Here is a 21,451-nt window from a genome sequence, read left to right on the forward strand (position 1 = left end):
ATTCACAGCATCCAAAAGACTTGACTACTTACTCAAGAGAATCATTCCTGACACTTATAACTATGAGAAATTTCTCTAACATAGAAATTACTCACGTTACATACAACGTGAGTAATCGCCAACATCCTTACCTACATGCTTGCAGAAAATACAACAATGATTTTCTGCAGGCTGTATCTCCGAACACCCCAAGGATGGAGGACAAAAACTCAAATGCCACTGAAAACACGCAAGATAGGCTGGGCTGGGGGAACACTAGGGAACAATAGGTAGTTATGGACTGTAATAAGCTGGAAAGTTTGCAAAGCATCTGAAGGAGGCCGCTGGAACTCAGCCCCACCCAACTGCTGCTGTGCAGGAATATGGGCCCAATGCTTCCAGACAATCCAATTTTGTAAACTGTGAAATATTTCAACCATACGAAAGAAGAAATATCATACATACACGGAGGAAATAAATAACAGTAATAAATAGCTGTGTACCCACTCACTGCCTGTATCACTTATGATACAGAACCTTCCAGAACTTTTGAGAACCTCTCCCCTGTTAGCACTACCCTGATTTTTATATTTGTAATCCCTTTGGTTTTCTGGTTGGTTTACCACATGGGTGACTTCCTAACCTACCTCCAGTTCCATTCTACATTTTTCTCACCTTTATGTAAATGTGTTCTGTAATTTGCCACATAATATTCCTGAGACCCACCCACGTAGATGTGCACAGCTGAGGTTTGTCCAGTGTCACTGCTATACTGATCACTATGCCACGCCACTATTTCTTAAAATCTCCTCTCTCGTTGATGGATGTTAGAGTTGCACTGAATGTTCTGTCATTATGAGCAACGCTATGGACATGGCTGTCTGTGTCTCTCCTGGTGCCTGTGGGCAAGTGTTTCTCTAGGGTGGGGCTCAAATCTAGACTTTAATATTGGCCAAGTTAACTTCAACTAAAAAGAACATTTGGATCAACTGTACACGTGCAAGGAAAACGCACCCATGGGCTAGATGCTGTCTATCGGCTGCTGGTCTGCAGCCTTTAACACAGGCTGACAGCTTCATGGTAAATTGCAAAAGAATAATTCTCTAAGCAGGAAGAGGACTCATGCTACATGCGCTCCTGCCCCTAACTAGCTTCATTCAAGGTCAGAAGGGCCTTACATGGACAGACCATCTGACCTTCAGGCAAGTGTGTGTGAATATCATTTCTTAAAAATAAGCTTTTGGAGGCTTTTGGAAGGAACAAAGTGTGACCTTATACTCACTCATACAAACCCAGAGGGAAGACATACATGCTACTGACCAAGGGCCGATGCCTACCCTTTCAAGGGCTGTTGGGTTGGAAATCTGACCACCTGTTAGTAGGTCACACTGTGCACTAGAAATGGCACTACTAAACCACCCACTACTGACAATGCGTCGAGTGGGAATTTGACTTCAATGATAAAAGTTACAAAACTCTGCAGACAGTATGATGCCAAGTTTGAAAAATTCAATACATTCCAGTCAAAAATAAGTATACAGGGCTTCCCTGGTGGTGCAGTGGTTGAGAGTCTGCCTGCCGATGCAGGGGACATGGGTTCATGCCCCGGTCCGGGAGGATCCCGCATGCCGCGGAGTGGCTGGGCCTGGCGCAGCCACACTTTCTGAGCCATGGCCGCTGAGCCTGCGCGTCCGGAGCCTGTGCTCCGCAACGGGAGAGGCCACGGCAGTGAGAGGCCCGCGTACCGCAAAAAAAATAAAAAATAAGTATACAGTATGTGACAGATAACACCTATATTTATATAGTAATTATGGGGAAAAAATGTCATAACAGACCCCAAAGTGTCGAGAGTGATCATCTCTGAGATGACCTGCAAGTGAATTTTTTTTAAAGTTTTACTTATCTGTAATTTTTCAATGATCCTATGTTACCTTTATTCCTAGTGACAGGAGAATGTGACTAATCAAATAACCTTGATTTGCAATGGCTGCGCTCCTAACGAGCCCAGAATGGACCCTCATGAATCAGAAAAGCTTTGAGAAAATAGTGAGGTTTCTTTCAAAAGGTATTCACCCTAAAATGTGGCCCCAAGATAGTCCACTGTGCTTTGTAAAAGGTACTACTTAGCAGAAAGCTTCCAAAATGACAGAAGAGCAGATAATACAATCAACAACGATAAACAGAAAATTACAGTATCAGTGCAAAAAAAATATATATATATATATAGAGAGAGAGAGAGAGAAGTAGGTCTCCTTTTAACTGTGTAAGTTGCTTTTAGTTTTTGGAAATTAAGTTTTCATAAGTAAAGTTTTAGGAGCACACAACTGAGCCTCAATTCCTCTGTGAAGTGGCAATAATCAAACTTACCCTTCACTCAAGTGTTATGAGCACTAAGTATGTACTCTGCCTGGCCCGCGACAGGCACTGACTCTGAGAGCGTGATGATCTCCCATCACTACCACCAGCATCATCATCAGTTAGGAGAATCATCTAGATCAGGAGCTGGCACACTACCACCTGCTGGCCAAATCCCGCCCACTGCCTGATTTGATAAGTAAAGTTTTATTGGAACACAACCACGTCCATTTGTTTACACATCATCTGAGGCTGCTTTCGCGCTACAATGGCAGGGGTGAGTAGCTGCAACAGATACTAGGTGGCCTGCAATGCCTAAAATACTTACCACTTGATAGAAAAAAAGTTTGCTGACGCATGATCTAAAAACCGCAAAGTGCTATACCAAAAGAAAGTTATAATTTTGATGTGTCAAAAAAGAACTGTAGGAAACTTACTTTTCTTTTCCCACATACATAAAAGCTGTTGGCACAAAGTTTTGGATGCAAAATGGTATTTTAACTGCTGACGGCCAATTTAATCCAGTCAATTTTATCACTTGACATCCAAATTGACCACGACTTTGCTTTAAAATATATGCCATCAAGCAGCTCAAACCTCAAACATCAGGAAGGCAGTTGTTATGTTATTTACAGAGAAACCGACCATCTTGCTCTCCTCCTGAGCTACAGCGAAGGGATGGAGGAATTTTTCCATTAATTTTAAAAGCTTTTAACTACAAAGCAGAAAAGATTTTTCAGGAAGACCAAAAGGCAGTATTTTTGCATTTAAATCCAGTTTTCTTCACAAAAGGAAAATAATTTCTGCGTAGTAGGAATTGGGTCATTTACCCCAGAACACATTTCATTTAGAGGAGAGGAACAGAATTTAAAAGACTCATTTTCAGGAGCATTAATCTCAGGTACCTGGAAATGAAAGAGCTGGGGCACAGAAGCTGGTCTTTGTAGGAGAAAAATTTCCAAGTTTTTGTGAGACTGGTCTCCCTTCTCCATCTCTACACCGTTAAAAATGGATCTTTTTTTAAAACCACCTGGAGGGCGTGGAAGAAAAAAAAAAATCAAGAGAACCCAATTTCAATCTCCTTTGCTAAAAAAGAAGTATCATTCTTTGCCCAAAGCAGGCCACAGAGTTGCCTGCATGACCCAGAGAAGTAAATGAACTGGGGCATTTTAAAGGTTCTGTGAAGGGGAAAGAAATTTTTAAGAAGTACTTGTCACGGTATAAAAGAGGCTGACAGTTTGCCCTGGCGAAGCTGAGTTTTCGGTACTGAAATGGAGCCTGTGAGTCACATCGAGGAGGCCTGAGGAAACAGTGTATTCAGGTCTGTGCTTCACCAGGTACAGAGGTAAAATTCACCTGTGTTAACAGAAGCGGCGGAAAAAGCAGGATGCTGATGGGGAAAAATCAGCCACGAAGGATGTTGTGAGACAGAGCTGTTTTCTGAAAAACAAAACTAAGAGAGCTGTGGGCAGCTTGGCAAGTGAAAACTCTGAGGCTGGGGGCAGCGGGAGGAAGGGCCAGGGATCCCAGCAGCCTTTCCGAACAAGACTGGTGATGACACTCAGAAAGTGGAACAGTGGATTCCGAGGAAGGCGGGAGGCAGGCCTCACTGCCCTGGAGTGGGGTGTGCGGTTCCCTAAAGAGAACCGATGGAAGCCACTGTTCCTCATCCGGGTCAAGTCAATCCCCGGACAGGCAGAGTGGAGAACCAAGGACGGGGGACAGAGAGACATCCTCTCCCTGGGGCTCCAACTACACTGGGGGCAGTAGTCCAGACCCAGAGTGGTTCAGCCCCATAGTGGTCCAGAGCAGCTCCAGTGGTGAAACAAGCCATCCTCAGCCATGTGACAGCAAGCCAGGGAGAGGTGGGGAGCCAGCCTGGGGAGCCAGGCTGTGGAAGGGCCTGAACTTACCCCAGAGAGGAAGCGTGTGCTCACGGCTAAGAAGAGGGTCATGCAGGCAGACAGGCCCAACTATCACGCAGCACAGACAGTGCTTTCTGCTGTAGCAGTGGCAGCAGCAGCCCGAAGCTGCCCAAGTTCCTGCGTAGACGGCAGAAGGGTGATGACCGTGGACTTCCCTGACCTTGGGTCGAAGGGGCGTGTCCTCGGAAACTGGGACTGAGTCACTCCCCCTGAGGAGGCATCCCCCTGAGTGCCCTCGCCAGGCCATTCTCGGCCCACCAGGGGAGGGAGGCCCAAGCTACGACGAGATGTGGGGCTGCTCCGTGACTGGTGGAGCTCAGGGGTCATTCAACCCAGGAGTGTCACTGTCTGTCCCGCAGCAGGTAAGTAAGACAAGAGAGTCCTTCCCCACAGCACAAAAGCCACCCAAGGAGAAGAGGGGTGCCAGGAAGCAATGCGGGCGATTCCCTGACTGACCTGTCAGCAGTGCACATCAGAAATCAATACTTCCAGGCTACAGATGAGGAAAACTGAGGCTCACAGAGGCTGGGTAACAGGGCCAGGGAACACACCCAAGGCCATCACTGGGACTCTCACACTCTGGCCAACATGGGGACAAACCATCTCTACAAGCTCCTGTAGTTCAGATTTAAGGTTCTTTTCAACAGGGAGTAGTTATGAGCTTCGGGCCTGGAATATCACTCCCAGCTCTGCCATCTGTGTGACCTGAAACATCAGTCATCTCACCACGCCTCATCACATCGAGTGATTCTAAGGATAAAAGTGAGATAAAGTGCTCAGAAAAATGCCTGGCACGCTATAAGCACGAACAGATGTAAGCCAGGCAGCCTGACAAGGATCTGAACCATTACTGAGAACGACACCTGCCCCCAAAAGAACAGAATGGCTCACAATTAATTGGTAAAAAGGATTCTTTGTGCTTTTTATTTTTTTAAATCAACTCAAACATGCCCCCAAAGTGGATTAAATAAAAACGTTCAACTCATTCTTTTCTACAGAGCTGCTGCATCCAGGCAAGTTATTACCTGAGCTACATAATTCATTTGATTAATCTGCACGCAATGAGCCACTAGAGGCGGCAAAACCCCCAAATCACTGCAAGTCCAACCTTGAGTCCATTTCGAGATTTGGAAGAGTATTCCGCTAGAAGACAGTCATGAAATGTGTCAGGAAATAGAAATGGTGCGCTTAACCTCCAAGGAGGGCTGTCACACCTCACAGTGACACCTCTGTAAACAAAGGCACAGTCTGAACAGCAAGGTGGCAGGATCTCAGCCCCTGCAGCCACCAGAACTGGCTCAAAAAAAAAAAAAATCTGTTCTGCAGGGGGTGGCAGGGAGAGATAAACTAGGAGCTTGGGGTCAATATATACACACAATATATATATATACACAATATATAAAAATAGGTCAATAACAACAAAGCGTACAGCACTTTTTTTTAATACATATATAAAAAACTGAATCACTTTGCTGTACACCAGAAATTAACACAACACTGTAAATTAACTATACTTCAATATAAAAAAACAAAACAAAAAAACCCCCACGGTTCTACCACTTCTTTGCTGTGTGACTCAGGATATTATACTCACCCTTTCTGAACCTGTTTCCTGACCTCTTGGTGTAAGAATTAAATGAGAGGATGCAGGTGATGCCCCCATTTAGTTTTTGACACACAGTAGGCACTTATTAAATGGTATCAATTGTATTAATTTGTACTTAACAATTATTCATTCATTTCCAGGTGAGTGACTCACTTTGCGGAAAATTTCGATTTATTCCACATAATAGATGGTAGCAGCAATGTTTACATACGAGCTTGGACAGAGTTAGTGGAACCTTGGCTTCTGCAAACCTATTACGAGAGCCACCGTGCTGTGTGTCAGCCTCTTGGTGCAAGAGAACAGGCAGGTGACGAAAGTTTTAGATCCTTTAAATAAAACAAACAAGAGCATCAAGCTATTGAAGGCAAAGTCCCAAGCCTAATGAAGGGCCACTTCTAAAGTGACAGGCACCCTCAGGCAACACTTTTCACAAGATGTGCCCCAACCATACCCAAGCAAAACTGCTACAAATCTTCAAGCTGGAAGCCTTCAGGTTCCCTCCCTGAGGACCAAACTGCAGAGCCTTTTAAGAAACAGAAGTCTCTCAGCACCACCGGCTTGACCCACAAAACTACACCTTCCTGAAAAGGTCAGAAGTGGCTGCCTGGGCTTTAGAAGGGTATTTCTTTCCAAAGGCCGAGAGTGGAGAGTGGGTGGCAGGTGTGGCAGTTCGCGTGTGCCTGTGTCAGGGTGAATCAGACAGACGGGAAAAGGCAAAGGAAAGAGAAAGCTTTCCAATTGTACCGTGTGCCAAAAAATAACCATTAACTGTAGGACCTGAAACAGAAAACTCAAATAGAGTGGTAAACGGATAGTGCTAATAAAAAGAAAATCTGAAGGCGTCTGCCTCCGTCTCACCCTATTATGTATCAGTCAGTCGCCTCCTGGGAACCTGGTCGAGCCTTTGCTCATGCTGATCCTGCAACCTGGATTACCCTGCCCTTCCCTGTCTCTCTGGCAAATTCCTATTCTACCCTCAAAACCCAACTTAGAAATGAACAGTCTGCAATATCTTCTCTGAGACACCCCAAGCCATGCCCCTCCACTACCAGATCTGGCCAATTCCCCTCTTCCCTGGGTTACTTCTTTTGGTTTACTGATCACTTGCTGCTACTGGCTACTGCTTTATGACGCTAACTCCCCTAACAGGCTGCGAGCCCCCTGGGGCAAGAGAGAGGTTGATTCATCAATGTATCCACTAATCTGGCACTCATTCATTCATCCGTTCATTCATCCGTTCATGCATACATGCACTCAAACATTCACTGAGCACCTGTCCCTATGGCACCCGTTTCCTGTCCAGCAACAGCCTCCGTGTTCATTGGGGGATCCACCCCTCTCCCCAGCCCTCATTCTCCACGTTTGAATGGGGTTCTTCCCTCGGCCTCGGCACATGAGAGGGATCCTGCGATTGGGTGAAGAAGAAGAAGGGACCTAAGCTGGCTCTATCAGAGGGAACTCAAGGCTCTTCCCAGGAATCAAGAAAGAGACTCTTGCTTCTTCCCCTGAATGTGAACCTGGAAGAAAAACTATCTGCCCAGGGGTTATCACAGCCAGCTGTGATCAGGAGGGATAAACCCACCAAAATGATGTCAACCCAGACATGGTAGAGGTAAGGGCCAGAGACAGAGAGAGACAGGAGCCTGGTAACAGAGCTCACATCCCAAGATTCAGCCACACCTAAAGCCAAATTCTCCCTTCAATCAAGAAATTCTCTTTCTAGGCATAATCAGGGTAAGCTATGCTCTGGCTGTAGTAACAAGCAAACCCTGATATCTCAGTGGCTGAACAGATATGGTCTATTCCTGCTCTCACAAAGTCTGCAGTGGGCCCAGCAGCACAACAGGGCCAATCCCTTCCAGGCGGTGACTCAGGGATCCAGGCTAGCATCACCCTGTAGCTATGCCACATGGAACACATGGCTGTCAGGGTCATAACGGCAAGCACAACGAGATCAAAGCAAATTCACACCAGCTCTTCCATGCTTCAGCCTTGGAGGATGCTCATCACTTCTACTTATAGCCCACTGGCCCGAGTGAGCCACATGGTCCCAGTCTAGCCTAAGGGAGACTGGGAAATGCACCAGTCAGGCTTGTCAGGGAGAGACAAGTGAGACAGGCCTGATGAACACACAGCACAGTCTCTGCCACAACAGAATCAGCCACACTTTCTATCACCTGCAACCAAAAGACTCCAAGATGATATATGCTGGGACCACAACAGGGAACAGGACGTGAGAACTGTCATCATGGAACCCACAGCACAGTGAGAGGTGGGGCAAAGAATGAGGGAAACAAGAACCCACAAGACAGGCAAACACACATATGGCACCGTCAGGACGAGGAGTGGGGACGCGGGAGAGGCGGGTAGCAACAAGACACCTGGGGTAACAGAACTTAGCTTTCAGGAGCGCAGAGGGCTGGTAGGGGAAGGGCTCTAGGGCAAGATCTGAGAGCTCAGAAGTCAGCCCAGGAAAATGGGGAGGGAAGGGGACACAGAGAAGGAACAGGGCTCCAGGTAAGAAACCAGTGGGTAGAAAGGTGACACAAGCTCACGGTGAGGTGAGAAACATGGCGGCAGGGGCAGATGAGAGCCACGGCATGCAGGGTCTGACGGTAACACGTAAAAAAGGGGTTACGTTTTAATGACTCCACGGGCAAAGAGGAGCCACTGGAGTCTGAAGCAGGAAAACGGCCCAAGCCCACTGGGCCTGGGGTAGTTTTTCATTATTCCGTCCACGTGCATTAAACTCACCACCTCCTTCCTCCCTGTCTCTGCATCTGCCCCCCACACCTCCAACTGCTATGGTTCCACATTGCTGGGGACAATCCCTAGATGCTCCCAGTGGGCTGGGCTCACCACACGTGACAGCCATGTCCCTTCATCTGGTGCATCCTCAACACTGACCTCAATAGGACAGTGCCACCTATCCCCCCCCTCCCCGACTGAGACCACACAACTCCTCTGGGAGCCCAGGAAGCAGCTTCAAGGAGCCACTTCCCGCCTCAAGAAGGAAAGCAAATATAAAACAGGCCCAAAATAGTGTGGGTCTGAAAAGCTGAAAACCAGCCACCACAATTACAAGTATTTTTATCCATCACCCAAAAAGGAGTAGCAGATCATTTTCCAAGTGTCTCTCTCAGGAAGTTCATCTGTTCAATCTCACGTGCTCCAGACTCCAAAAACGCAAACAGAAATGAGGCTGTAACAGGAACGGCAGCCGAAGAGAACACCCAGGGTGGAGACACCGAGCAAACGGCAGGGCCCGTGGTATCATCATCGATGGAGGGGGTGGTGACCCCACCATGAGATGGGAGAAGAGACGCCCAAAGATCTACGAGAGAAACCACGAGACGGGCAGGGACGAGCGAGCACTAATGAGTCTGGAGTGTGGGTGTGTCTGCACAGGAGCCGGGCTGTCACCTGCCACTCCACACACCCTGCCAAGTGCAAAGCGTGATGAAAGGCCTGGGGACGTGCGGGAAGGAAAGAAGGCCTGTGCCCGTCCCGCGAGAAGGGCACACTGCCCGAAGTGGAACCTTTCCCTTTGCTGCACTGGGCAGGTCACCTGAGCACATAGGAACAGGCTGGGGACACGTGATGAGCGCAAGAGGCATGGGCAGCAGAAACTAACACAACACTGTAAATCAACTAGACTCCAATAAAAATTAATTTAAAAAAAAGAGGCATCAGAAGAGCCCTGCCATCTGAGCAAGTGCTTGGGCTTGTGTGTGTCAATACAGCTTACAGCAGGGATTGTGTCTGTCAGCCAGAATTTCTTCCCATCATCCCTCCTCATCCTTCAATAATTCCCTTGGGTGTGACAAGCTCAGAGCTAGCACGCTCGTCACTGCTTTCACCACCGTGGCTCCCCTTAGAGTTAAAAGTTAGAGCCAGCCAGCCAGCAAGGCCTGGTTCTGTTGCAGCAGAAATAGAAATGAAGTTTTCCCTCTCCTGAGAACAAGGAAAATAAAGGGAATGGTGCCAGGCTAGAGAAGAAACATAACCTGGCCTGAAAGAGTTAATCCAATCCTAGTTTTATTTTAACTGTTACTAAGCAACAGTGTCTGTTGTTAGATCTGTCCTTCACAAAGCTAACCTGTCACCCCTAATGCTGTGTAATTTACATTCTGCACCTGGTATTTGCTCCCCCTGTGATCTCTTGTAGCAAATCACCCCTTGTAGCTGTTTGCTTTCCAGAAGGGAGCTCTGCACACTGACAACCCAGAGACTAATGGACCCCATTACTGGGTTTCCTGACTGCCAGCAGTGACTATTTTGAAATAATGCAAGAAGAAGAAGAATGCAAGACATTCACTGTTTTGAACTTTATCACTCACTTTGGACTGTGAACTCCCCTGTAAGAATCCCTGTAATTTAGCAGAGTGGGCGCACAGTTCTTGAGGCGCTGGCCTACTGTGTCTTCCCCTTGCCTGGCAAAGAAAATAAAAAGCCTCTCTATTTCTTATCTTCCAAATCTCTGTCTCCGTATTTTTATTCGGCCTGGGTGCACGGGGAGCGAAGATTTGGCAACAGTTCCTGTTTCTAGCTAAGCGTGAGGGGAAGAGCATTAACTCTGGAGTCAGACAGCCAGGGTGGACACCCTAGGTCTGCACGGGAAGCCCTGTGACCTTGGGCCGGTGACTTGTCATCTCCAAGCCTTAGATTCCTCATCTGTAAGGATGCAGCAAACATTAGATTAGACAATCCAATGAGACGCTATTAGCACAGGGACTAAAAGTAGAATAAGCCCTCAACTTATGCTAACTGCTACTACCATCGTTGTCATCGATGTTTGGGGGTTGCTTTTCTCCAAGTAAATGTCACCAAAAGCCTAAGAGAGCACAGAGTACCAAGCACATGACAGACTCTCAAAAAACACTGGTGGGAGACATTCTCTAGGATCAACAATCTAATTTCTTTAACTAATAAATTTCAAGTAAAGAAGAAAGGGAGAGAAGGGAAGATACAGATGGGAAACCTGCAGATTCAGAGAGATTTAAGAGGTCTATTAACCGATTACAATGTGTGGATGGACCCCATTTGGAAACTTATTCAAACATTTGTTTGAAATGAAAATTTGAACACTCACCAGATATTTGATGATGTTAAGAAATTATTGCTAATTTTTATTTAAGTGTGATATTACAGGATTTTTTTCTTTTAAAAAATAGGAGGACCCTCATGTTGTATTAGAGATATATTTCAAAATACTTTAGGAGGAAACAACGCTGTGCTTTGAACTTGCTTCAGCGTATCTATGAGAAGCTGGGGAAGTAGGAAGATGTATGTACAAAGCGAGATTGGCCATGACTTGGCCACCATTGCAGTTGGGTGATGGGTATGTGAAAGCTCATTATATTCTTCGGGCTATTCTTACATTCAAACTTTCCATAATAAAAATATATTTTGAATAAGGGAAGAGAATGTGAAGAACATATATGTATATATATACATACGCATATACACATACACACATATATATGTATAACTGAATCGCTATGTTGTACACCTGAAACTAACACAATATTGTAAATCAACTATACTTCAAATTTTAAAAATAGAATATTAAAAATAAGAAGAGAAAACACACAAAAAATATTTTGAATAAAGTACTGGACTGCCTGTGATCTTCATTAGGGAACTAGTTCATTCACGCACAAGGGCACAGCAGAGGCCTGTGTGCCCAAGCATTCGGAACCCAAGCACTGGGAAACCTGCAAGCCGTGGTGACACTGAGGCAGGAGGTAGATGGGCCCCAAGTTAGACATTTACAACTAGCTTCTTGTTTACACTTCATAGGGCGGGGAAAAAGTGGGTCTCAGGCTGGACACTTACAACTAGCCTCCTGTTTGCATTTCCTGAGACAGGAGATAGGTGGGCTTGAGGTTAGACATTTAAAATCAGCCTCCTGTTTGTTCTCCAAAATAGAAGCAATGACAGAGACACAGTAAATAGCCAAGATTTGTCTCTTGTGGATGTGTTAAGAAAACAGTCATGGCAGGAACAGGGGCAAAACCTTGTCTGAGTAAAGGATCAAGGGATCTCTGCTTCCCCCCTCCTTGGGGCAAGGGAGACACCACACATGCGCAGAAAGGCTCCTTGGGGGTCAAAAGCAAGGGGACAACTCCAAGCCATGGTGACTCCTGCTTCTCCCAGATGCCTTCACGTTGGGACCCATCTTGGCTGAGAGGTGCCTGCACCCCTAAGGGGAGGGTCCTGAGACAAATTAGCCAGGGGGCACAAAACAAGATGATTAGCCGGAAATAAGACAAAGACCTGGAAAACTGTGCCCTTACAAAGCGTTTAAACTTCCCAGAGGCGCAACTCTCTCTCTGAGTTCACCCCTGCATCTTTCTGCTTGTACTTTGTCTTTCCAATAAACTTTTTACTTTTCTTTACCTTCTGCCTCCTTACCTGAATTCATTCTTGACAAGACAGGCAAGAACTAGGGATCCAGGCCCCAGCTGCTGGCCCCTGTGGTCTAGTGGTTAAGACTCCCAGTCCGGACACTAAGATCTTGCTTCCAGCTACTGCTCGCTGCCGCTTACTGCTGCCTGCATCCGAAATCAACACCTCCTTGTCTCCAACCTGTTCCATTTCCAAGAGTCAGTGCAGCTGTGCTGGTGACAGGGCTGTGGCTGATATTAACCGGAATTAACATAGAAAGCCAAGCAAAGGGGAGGAAGACCTCGGCTTGGCCATCTCACATGAATTAGGTGCTAAGATTCCTTCCTCAGCAAACTGAGGGGGAGGAACAGGAAGCAAGGGGTCCTGCGATACTGTGATTTACTGTGGGGCACAGTTCTCAGCTCACAGATCCCAAAACCCTTGGAATTTCCTAAGTGTTGAGAATGATAAAGGTGTCTTTTGTTATGTTAATAAGATGACTTTTAGAAGCACCTAAGGATGGGGGCTGGGTGCCAGGAGAACCAATCCTGTGATTAGAAGTTTAGAACTTTTGGTCCTACCCCCTGGCCTCCAGGGAGGGGAGAGGCACTGGAGATTGAGTCAATCACCAATGGTCTATGACCCAGCAATCCCACTACTGGGCATATACCCTGAGAAAACCATAATTCAAAAAGAGTCATGTACCACTATGTTCACTGCAGCTCTATTTACAATAGCCAGGACATGGAAGCAACCTAAGTGTCCATCGACAGATGAATGGATAAAGAAGATGTGGCACATATATACAATGGAATATTACTCAGCCATAAAAAGAAACGAAATTGAGTTATTTGTAGTGAGGTGGATGGACCTAGAGACTGTCATACAGAGTGAACTAAGTCAGAAAGAGAAAAACAAATACCGTATGCTAACACATATATATGGAACCTAAAGAAAAAATGGTTCTGAAGAACCTAGGGGCAGGACAGGAATAAAGATGCAGACGTAGAGAATGGACTTGAGGACACTGGGAGGGGGAAGGGTAAGCTGGGACGAAGTGAGAGAGTGGCATGGATATATATACACTACCAAATGTAAGATAGATAGCTAGTGGGAAGCAGCCGCACAGCACAGGGAGATCAGCTTGGTGCTTTGTGACCACCTAGAGGGGTGGGATAGGGAGGGTGGGAGGGAGACGCAAGAGGGAGGGGATATGGGGATATATGTATATGTATAGCTGATTCAGTTTGCTATAAAGCAGAAACTAACACACCTTTGTAAAGCAATTATACTCCAATAAAGATGTTAAAAAAAAATCACCAGTGGTCAATGATTTCATCATTCCTGCCTCTGTAATGAAGCTTCTAGTTTTATGGATAGGACAGGGTTCCAAAAGCTTCCAAGGTGGTGAACACATGGGGATCTGGGGAGAGTGGCGTGGCTAGAGAGGGCATGGACGGCCGGTGCCCTTTCCCCATACCTTTTCCTATGTATCTCTTCCATCTGGCTGTTCCTGACTTATATCCTTCTACAATATACCAGTAATCTAGTGAGTAAAATTTTGAGCTCTGTGAGACGCTCTAGCAAATTCATCATCTTGGGAACCTCTGATTTATAGCCAGTCGGTCAGAAGCACAGGTAACAATCTGGGCTCACAACTGGTGTCTGAAGTGGAGGGTGATCTTGTGGGACTGGCCTCTTACCTGTACAATCTGATGCTATCTCTGGGTAGATAGTGTCAGAATTCAGTTGAACATGGGCCTCCTTTAGAAGATTTTTTAATGGTATTGTACTTTTGTTTTGTTTTGTTAAGAGCTCTTATATTTTACAGATATAGCCTGAAATAGGAGTGGAATGATATGAAAACTCAGGTTTGCTTCAAAATACCACAAGAGACTGGGAGTAGGATGGGACAGAGATGATGCAAAATTGACCTGGAGTTATTAATGGTTGAAGCCAGATGATGGGTATTTAGAGGCTGATTAAACCTCTAAATTTTCCAATTTTGTATCTTTTTCATAATAAAAAGATTTTAAGAATTCCTTGGAGATCTGGCCTTGTTAGTCATTCACACTTTAGTGGGAATTACCCCTATCCCTCCAGAAGGGAGAACTCCTTACCAATTTTCATTCATACATAACAATTTTGCTTCAACACCCAGTTTTGCATGGTGAGCAAACATTTTTCCCCTGACGAGGTGAGAGCCCGGTCTCAATCTGCTCAGTATCATGAGATATTAAAAAACAAAAACAAATTCACATCAAACTCTTCATTTTGAGCAAAAGTTTAATGGAGATGTCAGCTCAGAGTTCTGTATCCTGAGTCCTTACATGGAATCCAGTCTTTTATTTAAAAGCCTGTTTTCTTTTGCATAAAAATGACTCCCAGATATATCAAGAGTGTTGGAACCCATTGGTGCCAATTTATGAAGCCAGTGCTGGTGGTATAACTGCCCCCAAGGTCCTGGCTGCTTCAGGAACTTTTCCATTTTATTAAAATGATGATCACATTCAGAGTTATCCACAGCGTGTGATTATGAATGTACTTTTTACCAGCTTGATGCTTAAGCTTACTTTTCCATTAATAGTAACTCTGCCATTATAATGAGAACAAATGCCGCTAACACACATTTATTTCACTCATGAGCAAAAATTCAGGGGCTAACTACATTCACACGGTAAATGATAAGTATCCTATAATTTGAAAAATCAATCAACAGCTAGCTGAGTCCCTCCACACAGGAGGAAGTAAAGATCCGTGTGCTGAGGATGGACGGGCAGTATTGTACACAGCACAGAGGCGAGCAAACAATGGGGAAGCAGGGCTGTGACCAAGACTTAGGACCGTATGAAAAAGGCAGAACAAAGGAGCCCCAAAGGAGAGGAAGAGGAAACAGCATCTATGGATTGTAGACATTTACAAAACTTCATATGAACGAAGGTTTTTTGGAGGTAAGTAACAGAGACAGATTCTAACCTGAGCTACAAAGAAATTACTGTAAACAGTCAGGAAATTAGGAGAACCTGGCCCAGAGAAGGACCTGAAACCAGAACAGCTCTGGCCAGTTCACACAGGAACAAATGGAGAGTCATCAGGACCCAGTTATTGAATAAGTGGCCTCTCAAGCATCCTCGCCATTCTTGTTTAATTTAGGAGTTAAAGCCCCAACTGCCCTGGCTCAGGTCACATGCCTGCCCTGGGGCCAAAGTAGGACAAGATCTACTCTCCTACCAAGACGGCAAGACATGGTGGGGCCATCATTCCTCCAAAGGAAATCAGGACAGAAGGAAGAAAAGAAAGCACTCCTGTCCACTATGGGTACTGAACCTGATTCTTTATATTTAATCCTCAAAGCAACCCTACCGGTAGGTATTACCAGCTCAACTTTACTGACAGAGAAACTGAGGCTTAGAGAGGTCAGGTGGCCTGCCCAGGAACGAATGCATGGCGGTGAGGGACCAATCTGAACTGAGTCTGACATGGGACACCTGTGCTCTCCAAGCCACCAGGCTGCAGGAGATGACGCAGGACCAAAGTCCAAATGCCACCAACAATTCTACATTTTTCTTGATGGCAACTGCTAGAAAGGAATGGAAAAATCTCTGGAGACGAATCCAAACCAAAAGGATTGCACTTGCAGGAGGTAAAGAAGAATCTTAGAGCAGATCTATCTTGGACGTGTCCAGTATCTTTTATCCTCAAAAACCTTGGTGAGAACAAATCCATTTCCTCTAATGTGTGGCTCTTCAGGAGGGATGGGAAGTGGACAAAAGAAATTTCCAAGTGTCATCACTAACAACCTCAAAGGGGAGGAACGTTCTAGAAGCTCCAGTTAGGTGCCCAAGCTCTGCAAGACTGCTGTTAAAGACATAGCTCGGGCTTCCCTGGTGGCGCAGTGGTTGGGAGTCCGCCTGCCGATGCAGGGGACGCGGGTTCGTGCCCCGGTCCGGGAGGATCCCATGTGCCGCAGAGCGGCTGGGCCCGTGAGCCATGGCCGCTGAGCCTGTGCGTCCGGAGCCTGTGCTCCACAACGAGAGAGGCCACAGCGGTGAGAGGCCCGCGTACTGCAAAAAAAAAAAAAAAAAAGACATAGCTCTAGGAGCCCATGAGGCAGGCGTCACTCTATGTCTGCACTTCTGGCATGTCAACCCTGTTTCCTAATGATCATAACGGACATGTCTGCCTCACCCCCCAAGCCAGGAGCTTCCCCAGAGGCAGGTAATGTGTCTTGTTCATCTTTGTAACCTATGACAAGCCTTGGTTACACAAATGCTACCCACGGATGAAGCATCAATAACTTTGCAATCAAAAAAAGAAGAAAAACTCAGTCTAGGGAAGAAAACGCCACTTGAGGAACGTCTCAGCTTCAGACTCACATCTCTTGTGGCTCATCTCCTAGAATCATCAACTCTATGGCTCCCAGGGTAGGGGAGGCCACTGAGGGTAGAGAAAGGAAGTTGAAGGCTGGACCCTTAGGAAGTAGTCAGTAAATATGTGCTACATGAGCTGGTGGCGCTCATCTTTCTCTCAAGATCCCCTCCAGACTCTCCAAGCTCAAATGCCCCCCTAAAACTGACTGCCAGGAAAACGTGTGCCTCCTCCAAAGAGCCATGCTTCCTCTTATTAGATATGGAATCCTTTCTGCCAGGATGCTCTGAGCTACAGGGGTGCCTTGTACAACCCACTCTTGACCTGAGAGCGGAGAGAAGTCCATCCATCACTCTTTAAACATGACCCCAAACGGCCGAATCCACTTGACAGGCTGTCATCCCATTCGATACTTACAGAGCTCCTACTACATGCTGGAGCCGAATGAGGCAATGAACATACAGTAAAGAAAGATAACATCCCAGCCTGGCATTCTACTGCAAGTGGCTTCAGAATCGAGTAGGTCCGAGCAAGGATGGGAGGCGTTCCCTCCTCCTGCAGGAACTGAGGGTGTGGGATGAGGCCCCGCCTGCACCATGCCAAAAGGCCGATGTGCCACGTTTCTGTCAGCTACGGCTGGCAACCCTCACCTCCCTCCACACATTCTCTCAAATGGGACGAGTGACTGGCCCTTCTCTTAGGTGTCTCTTTTTCTCACTGAGCCTGGCCTTCCAGAACACAGCAGGACGATGGGTTTGGGCTCTGGTGCTAGATGGCCTGAGGGATTCGGACCCAGCTCTGCTTCTTACTAGCTGAGAAATCTTAGACAAGCTACTTCACTTCTCAAAACCCCATCTGTGAACAGTACCTTCCCTCAAGGAACCCTGCTGAGGATTGCAAGAGGTCATCGACGTAAAGACTTAGCACAGTAACCAGAATTGAAAGTATGCGCTGAAGGCTAGCTGCTAGTATTACAGTGGCTCCTACACAATGAGTGTTTGTGTGTGTGTGTGTGTGTGTGTGTGGTACGTGGGCCTCTCACTGTTGTGGCCTCCGCCGTTGCGGAGCACAGGCTCCGGATGCGCAGGCTCAGCAGCCATGGCCCACGGGCCCAGCCGCTCCGCGGCATGCGGGATCCTCCCAGAACGGGGCACAAACCCATGTCCCCTGCATCGGCAGGCGGACTCTCAACCACTGTGCCACCAGGGAAGCCCTATAATGAGTGTTTTGATAGCAGTGTTCTTTCCCTGCCAGATTAACCTACACCTGCCAGAATTCTCTTATCCCTCTTGTTTTCAAAAGTTGACCACCACAGGGTGTCAGGAACAATCTTTGCACGATCTTTCCTGTCCTGGGCCCCTGATTCTCACCAGCTACTACATATGGTGTTGCTTTGGGTTCTGAGCTGTCCATGCAGCGTGCTGTGTATGTGTGCAGGTAGGTGGAATGGTTTTAATGCTTTGAAAGAGACCTAGAGAAAGAAGGTTCGGGAACTCCCTTTTCACTGGGATGAATCACAGAAGAGTCATTCAATTGTTGGGGTATTTTAAATAGTCATATTATTTAAAATGATATGTTTTTTCTTCCTTTGCCCCTTCGGAATGGGAAGAGCAATGCCTCAACCCTTCCCCCTCATCCTTTGATTACTCCACTCCAACACACGTTTACAACTCTTCCTTGGTAAAAACCAACTCATTAATAAAATGACAGCCGAGCATCATGAAGAATGGGTTTGATTAATGCCAACAAAGAGGGTTCGGCAAAAGTCGTGGTGAAATGAAACACTATTCAGAGATGAGAGATCACTGACAGGATCTCACTTTGCAAACAAAAACAGAATGAAAAATCAGTGCAGCGTAGTAAATGCCACTGGAGGACCATCTCTGCTTCAACCTCACCTCTCTCCCAGCCTGCTGACTACAGCCGTCGACTCCACGGCTCCCAGGGTAACAGGGTCACAGAAGGACGTGAAAGAAGGCTTAAATTAAGGCTGGCAAGAGAGGCCTTTTACCCTGAGGTGGGAGCTCAACACCTGCCTCTCTCGCAGGCAACTAGAGCGACGAGGCAAGGGGATCCGACAGTAACTCCACGTCGCACCTGGACCTTCCCCGCACGTCGCAGCTGGAGCGCAGTAAGGTGGTGAGGCTTTCTCATGGTCACAATGGGTGGTGACAGGGCACCCAACCAACACTGAATGAGCCAACCAGCCAACCAAGCAGCCGGCCCAAGGATGAACTACAGCGTTTCCTCAGTGGGTCGAGCAGCCAGTCACTTCCTCCCAAGCCCCTCCGAGTTTCTGATGAGCACGTCAATCCCCCAGATCGCTGCCCCAGGCCCGGCACCCAAAGGAATCCAGGGACACGAGCACCGGTCTCTAAGCTGTGCAGGTCTGACCACATCATTACAAGTGGACACCTCGCCCTGGTTCCCCTGGAAGGACAGAAGCTCCCAACCCCCTTTGACTCTGGTAAGAACCCTTCACCCTTCCTAGCTCAGCAGCCCTTCCTTCATTCAGCAAACCAGAGCCATCCCTGTCCCAGGAGAATTTCAAATACTTTCACTCAAGGGCTATTTAGCTCAGTTCACTGCCTGTCAACAAACAGTCACCGAGAATACAGAGGTGAAAGAGTCTCTGCCATCCAGAGACCCGGAGTCCACTAGGGTTGTCACAGTTCTGAGGGTAAGGGGCCTGCTCCCCTCTCCACCCAGGCTTTCTGCCACAGCCAACTCTGGTCTCATGAGTCCTCTGAATGAAGGTCCACGGTCGGGCATAGTGGTGGACAGAGACGCTGCAGGGACCACCTCCCCCATGCCCAGGCTCTCCCATTCCGGTTTTTAACTCTTCACCCAGTTGCCTGTTTGGCTAAGACCTTGGCTTGCCTTCCCTTGAGCTCACCTGAGTTAGAACTCCAGGTGCTTCTAAAGTCAGCTCCCTTCTTTCGAGGTCATTTAGAGACAGAGGAAACAGACTACAAGGATGGCAGCCTGAACCAGAATGAGCTCAGGGGCTGCTCCTCAAAGGCCCTACCCCTGAAGCCCACCCCAGGTCAGGCACGTCTCCACAGCAACTGTGGGTGTTTTTCTGATTCCAAAAATAAAACTTACTCACCTGTAGAAGATTTAGAAAGTACTAAGTATAGGTGTATACTTTTATGTGTGTATGTACACAAACATACATGACTTGTAATAAATACTACCACCACTGGATCGCCACAACACATACACACACCTGTATATATATTAGTTACTCTCCCAGCTTTACCACTGAGTATGGTGATAATTAATGGTTTCTGACAAAAACATCTGATCATACCAAAAAAGGACCTTTATTCTTCATTTACCAAGAATATTTTATCAGATATCGATGATGAGTGTTACCAAATGGACATTTTAGTACCTATCAAGATAAATATCCAGTTTTTCGCCTTTGATTTATTAATGGGTGGACTTAATGGATGAATTTCCTAATGTTAAACCATCCTAGAAACCCTAAATACATTTTAACTTTTTATATATGTTGTTCCTTTAATATATGACTGAATTTGACAGAGCGATACCTTTCTTGAATTGTTATGTATCCATGCACAAATGCTACCAGTCTATACTTTTCTTGTTTCTGCTATCTTTGTCAGATTTTTTATACTGGAGTGATACACACTTGAACCAAGGTACAGATATAGATAAAAAATGCTCTAAGAAAATATAAATTGAGAAGGGCTTTTTGTATACACCTTGAAGGGTGTCCTGAAAATCACCATAAAACCATCCAGGCTTGCTACCTTCTTGGGATACAGTTCTTTCTTACCTTTTATAACTTTCTTCCACAGATTTTTTTGGTCCCTTCAGGTAGCCTGCCTCATCTTCAATGAATTTTGATACTGAATGCGATCCTACAAAACAGTCCATCTCATCCCTATTTCCCCATTTCTCAGCACAAAGTTGTATGTGATATTCTCTTCTGTTTTGAATATTCTCCAAATCCAAGGGTACAATTGTTTTCTTATTTTTCACGTTTTCTCTCTTATCTCCTTGCCACAGGTTTCTAATTAAACGATATTTTTCAAAGAACCACGTCTTTCTTACTTTTCTCTATCAATTACAGTGGTTTTATCATTTTGTGTTTTGTTTGTGGGAGGCGGAGTGTGTGACTGCTTGTTTTGCTAACAGCTGTTTAACAGGCTGGGCCTATGTCTGAAAAATCTCCAAAGCAGCCAATGTTGGGAATAAACGCAGACTCTGCCACCCTTACCTCAATGAGCTTTCTTTCATAGGAGCTTGCTAGTTCCTCGGCAACTTCTCCCGGCTTCTGGTCAGTAACTGTAACTTCTCCATCAACATTCCAAAGATTTGGTACAACTTTAGAAAAAGAAAGACATTCCATAAGTATTTTAACAGTAATCAAAAATAATTCTCCCAGTTGAAAAAAAAAATTCTTTTTTCCATATGGCTTCTCCAGAGAGAAAGCTCTTGTTAAAGGAGAAAAAAAATCATAATTACTTCAGCATTGCATCATTTTCACAGAAGTACAATAAATCAAATGATAAGCTGTATTTAAGAACAGCAATTACTGTCCTAGAGACAGATGCACAGGAGTCTGGGGTACGATCCTGTAGCTACTTTCCATCTCAGGGGAAAACGGACAATGTTTTGGCAAATATAAGAGCCTACACTTACATCTTTTATACTGGTCAAATTTCTTTTTCTCCAACAAAAAAGTTTTCCAGGAGATAGCGCCTGCCTAGAGCCTGAAGTGAAATGGTAACGGGGCTCAGATTATATTTAGAACCAAGGAGTCTTCCGGAAAAACTCTAAAACCAAGGCACAATGA

The 21,451-nt window shown here is 46.0% G+C and overlaps 1 protein-coding gene across 2 annotated transcripts in view; it reads right to left on the reverse strand.

Annotated features, from left to right (window-relative positions):
• SNX29 (sorting nexin 29) overlaps positions 1 to 21,451 on the reverse strand; it is a 555,171-nt gene that overhangs the window by 256,639 nt on the left and 277,081 nt on the right. For both annotated transcript variants that reach the window (XR_014017700.1, XM_081257848.1), the window contains exon 15: positions 20,873 to 20,979. Coding sequence is in view for 1 of the 2 variants with exons in the window: in XM_081257848.1 (XP_081113974.1) it covers positions 20,873 to 20,979 (107 nt within the window). In the remaining variant the exon portion in view is untranslated. The remainder of the gene's footprint in view (positions 1 to 20,872; positions 20,980 to 21,451) is intronic.

The sequence above is a fragment of the Mesoplodon bidens genome (genome assembly GCF_964165515.1).
Source record: "Mesoplodon bidens genome assembly, chromosome: 15".
Taxonomy (NCBI): Eukaryota; Metazoa; Chordata; class Mammalia; order Artiodactyla; family Ziphiidae; genus Mesoplodon; species Mesoplodon bidens.